Source organism: Aphis gossypii, unplaced genomic scaffold, assembly GCF_020184175.1.
Source record: "Aphis gossypii isolate Hap1 unplaced genomic scaffold, ASM2018417v2 Contig00458, whole genome shotgun sequence".
Taxonomy (NCBI): domain Eukaryota; kingdom Metazoa; phylum Arthropoda; class Insecta; order Hemiptera; family Aphididae; genus Aphis; species Aphis gossypii.
The window spans coordinates 73,706-77,002 of NW_026083115.1; the positions used below are offsets into that span (position 1 = coordinate 73,706).

General features: G+C 26.4%; 1 protein-coding gene across 1 annotated transcript; it reads right to left on the minus strand.

Annotated features, from left to right (window-relative positions):
- Positions 1-349: 349 nt before the first annotated feature.
- Positions 350-2,550, minus strand: LOC114128788 (uncharacterized). Its single transcript, XM_050209353.1, has 2 exons — positions 2,478-2,550; positions 350-2,268 (listed from the first exon to the last, which is right to left on the minus strand). The coding sequence occupies exons 1-2, from the start codon at positions 2,548-2,550 to the stop codon at positions 350-352; spliced, it is 1,992 nt and encodes a 663-aa protein (XP_050065310.1).
- Positions 2,551-3,297: the final 747 nt, after the last annotated feature.

Below are 3,297 nucleotides of genomic sequence, written 5' to 3' on the forward strand. Positions count from 1 at the left end.
TTTTATTATGATTTAATGTTAAATTAAATTATCAAAACGGCAAAAAATCAACATTTTAATAAACAAAAAATAACTGTTTATTCTGGCTTCTTAAAAAAAATAGCCCATACTTAAAATTATATAAAAAAAAATCAAAATTTTAACAAACAAAAAATAACTGTTTATACTTTATTCTGGCTTCTCATAAAAAATTGCCCATACTTAAAATTATAATAAAAAAAATCAAAATTTTAACAAACAAAAAATAACTGTTTATACTTTATTCTGGCTTCTCATAAAAAATTGCCCAAATTTTTATATTTTATATATATTATTTAATATGTATTAAAAAAAAATTAGCTTTTTTTCTTTAATATTCATCTGACGGAGAATGGTTTTTTTCTTGTATTTTGAGGTTGTAATAAACACTTACAAGTTTCTTGGATCTTTCATTATTAAGGCGATTTCTCAATGAGCTATGAACATAGGACCAGTTGGAAAAAATTCTTTCCAATTGAGCTGTAGATGAAGGTAATGCTAATAGACTTTCAGCTAGTTCAGCAAGTTCGACATTTTTATTCTTTGCATAAGACCAAAATGCCTGATAATTGAGATTTTTCTTTTCAAAAAGCGTACTAAATATTCCTTGTTTTGTTTTATAATCATGAAGACTATTGAGACCATCTACATCTAAAACTGATAAAAAAAAACTTTCTGCTACATCCATATCATCATGTTTGTTATCTTTTCTGAATCGTAAACCATTATATGTTGGGTGTAGAAAATTAGCAGCGAGAGCATATTCAGTAAGAGCAGAAGACCTTCTATTTTCTAAATTTGCTGCAAAATTATTATTTGACTGGGAAAGTTCTAACGATAACCATTCTTCTGCCGCATCTGCAATGTTTGATTTTGAAGACTGACATTTATTTATTAGTACACATATTGGATCAAAAAGATTGATGTAGTCTGATACACTATTAAGAAAATCATCATTAATTAATAGTGTGTTAACATTGGTGCTTATAGAAAATTGTCCATCAAATATTATTTGTTTCATCATAGGCATATTTTTCTTTAAATTAACAAATGAATCTCTGTATGAACACCAACGAGTTTCACAAGGCAATTGAATACGATAACCTCCACGGAACAATAACTCTTTTTCAAGATCGGGTCCATGAAAAGCTTTTAGTATTTGTTTAACTTTAGCAGTAATATCACTAGGTACAAGGTCTTTTGCCAATAGGTTTGCTGTATGTGCATTACATGTCAAATGCCACAGTGTTGATAATCGTCCCATCTTAACCATATTTGCGGCATTATCCGTTATCACAGCATATATGTCAGTATTATGTTTTTTTTTAGCCAAATCAATACATGATTCAACTATTTTACATAGTTCAGTACTAGTCTCTCTAACACCAGTCATATCAAAAGATTCTAAAAACATTGCTTCACCAGATGATGAATGAAGCATGCAGGCAACATTTTTGGTATTTGCACTTTCATTTTTCCAACCATCTATTAAAAGTGCTGAATTTTTTTTGAAACTATTAGATTGACAAAATTTCATAAAAACATCATCCAAAAGTCTTCCAGATAAAACTTTTCGTGTTGGAACTTTATAGGCTGGTCTAAGACTTTGGCAAAAATTTTTAAAATGTAACGATTCAATAACCGAAAATGGAATGTTACAGCCGAAGAATAGTTTTGCTAGAGCTAAATTACATTTATCTATTTCAGATGGTGTAATTTTATCACAAAAAGATCTAACAGGGCCCTGTAGCATTGTTTTATCTTTTTTCTTTTTTTCTTTGAAGTTGAATTCAATGGATTTTTTTGAGGTTGTTGGTGTTGAATCTGTTGATACTTCAATAGTGTTATCAATATCGTAATCATCAGAATATTTAGGATTATCATTAATATTTGCCTTATTTGGTGTACTACATGTAGTTGGAACAAATGTAAGTGTATCATTTTGTGCTGACAGGATAGAACCTATTTGGGATATGGTCAATGGTGTTTCTTTCAGTTTATTTTCATTTGGTGTATCCCGTGTATCTATTTGTTCACTATCACTTGAATCAGAAGTATTAATAAAAATTCTTTTCCTCTTACTTGCATTGTTACTAACCATCAAATTACTAATGGACTGTGGTGAACTTGACTTTGGTGGTATAGGTATAGATGTAAACAAACAAATGTTTCTGTGGGTTTTTAACCTATCAACACTTGTGTTCCTTAATGTCTTATGGCAAACCATACATAAAGCATTGTATTTATTATCTAAAACAACAATAAAGATACAATACAATTATTATTTTCATTGAATGATAAGTTTTAATATTAATTATTAACTATTAAAGTATTAAGTATTGTAGAGTAATAACTTAGTTATCTATGAATTATGATTAATTAATAAAATTATAATATTAAAATTGATATTAATTATGATATTTGACATAAGTTATAATTTATTTCAATAATTTGCTTACCTATTATTGGATCTTTGATACGATTAAAGCCCATATTCCAAACAGAATGTTTTGGTCGACCTCCAACTGACATGTTTTAAAATGTTAAATAATAAATATTATGCAATATTTAAATTTTAAATTTTAAATAATTAATCCTTAAATAGATATTTTTCATTTGATAAATGTAACAATAACTACTAAAGTAGTTAAGTACGCTACTATATCTTAGAAATCAAAAATTATAATTTAAAATTAATGTGATAAATATTAAATGTATAACTGAATAAGTGATAACTGATAATAATTAATAGGCAATTTAATAACTGATTTATTGATATTAACATTTAACAGTGTGACCAGATATCACAATAAAATTATATTTTTTAGTTATAATAATTGGATTTTAAATTTTAATGATTTTATATTTTATATATCGAATTATGTATAAAATATAGATGTATTATACGTAATGTATTATAAGTATAATACATAGTATAATACACAAATTATACATTTATGTTTAATACGTGCCAACCCTGGTATAAATGTATAATATGTGTGTATTATTATTATATTCAATACTCTCTATATTAATTTATATTTTTAATTTAACATTATTTAAATGTTTTCAGAAACATCAATAGTGATAAACGTGATAACAAGTACCTACTGCTCTCTATAAAATATATTTTTTCTCGAGTATTTATGTGTTTTTCTTCACTTGTAGTGTTTTTGATTCTACGTCTAAACTCTCTCAAACCTTGTTCGTGTTATCCATCTATATATTGCAGTGCAACAGTCTGAAAATTGTCACTCATCTTTCTGTCATAGAACTATC

Coding starts and splice junctions, on each gene's coding strand:
- LOC114128788 (XM_050209353.1), bottom strand. CDS start 2,550: ATGTCAGTTGGAGGTCGACCAAAACATTCTGTTTGGAATATGGGCTTT. Junction 2,269..2,477: donor TATCAAAGATCCAATAATAG/GTAAGCAAATTA, acceptor TTGTTGTTTTAG/ATAATAAATACAATGCTTTA.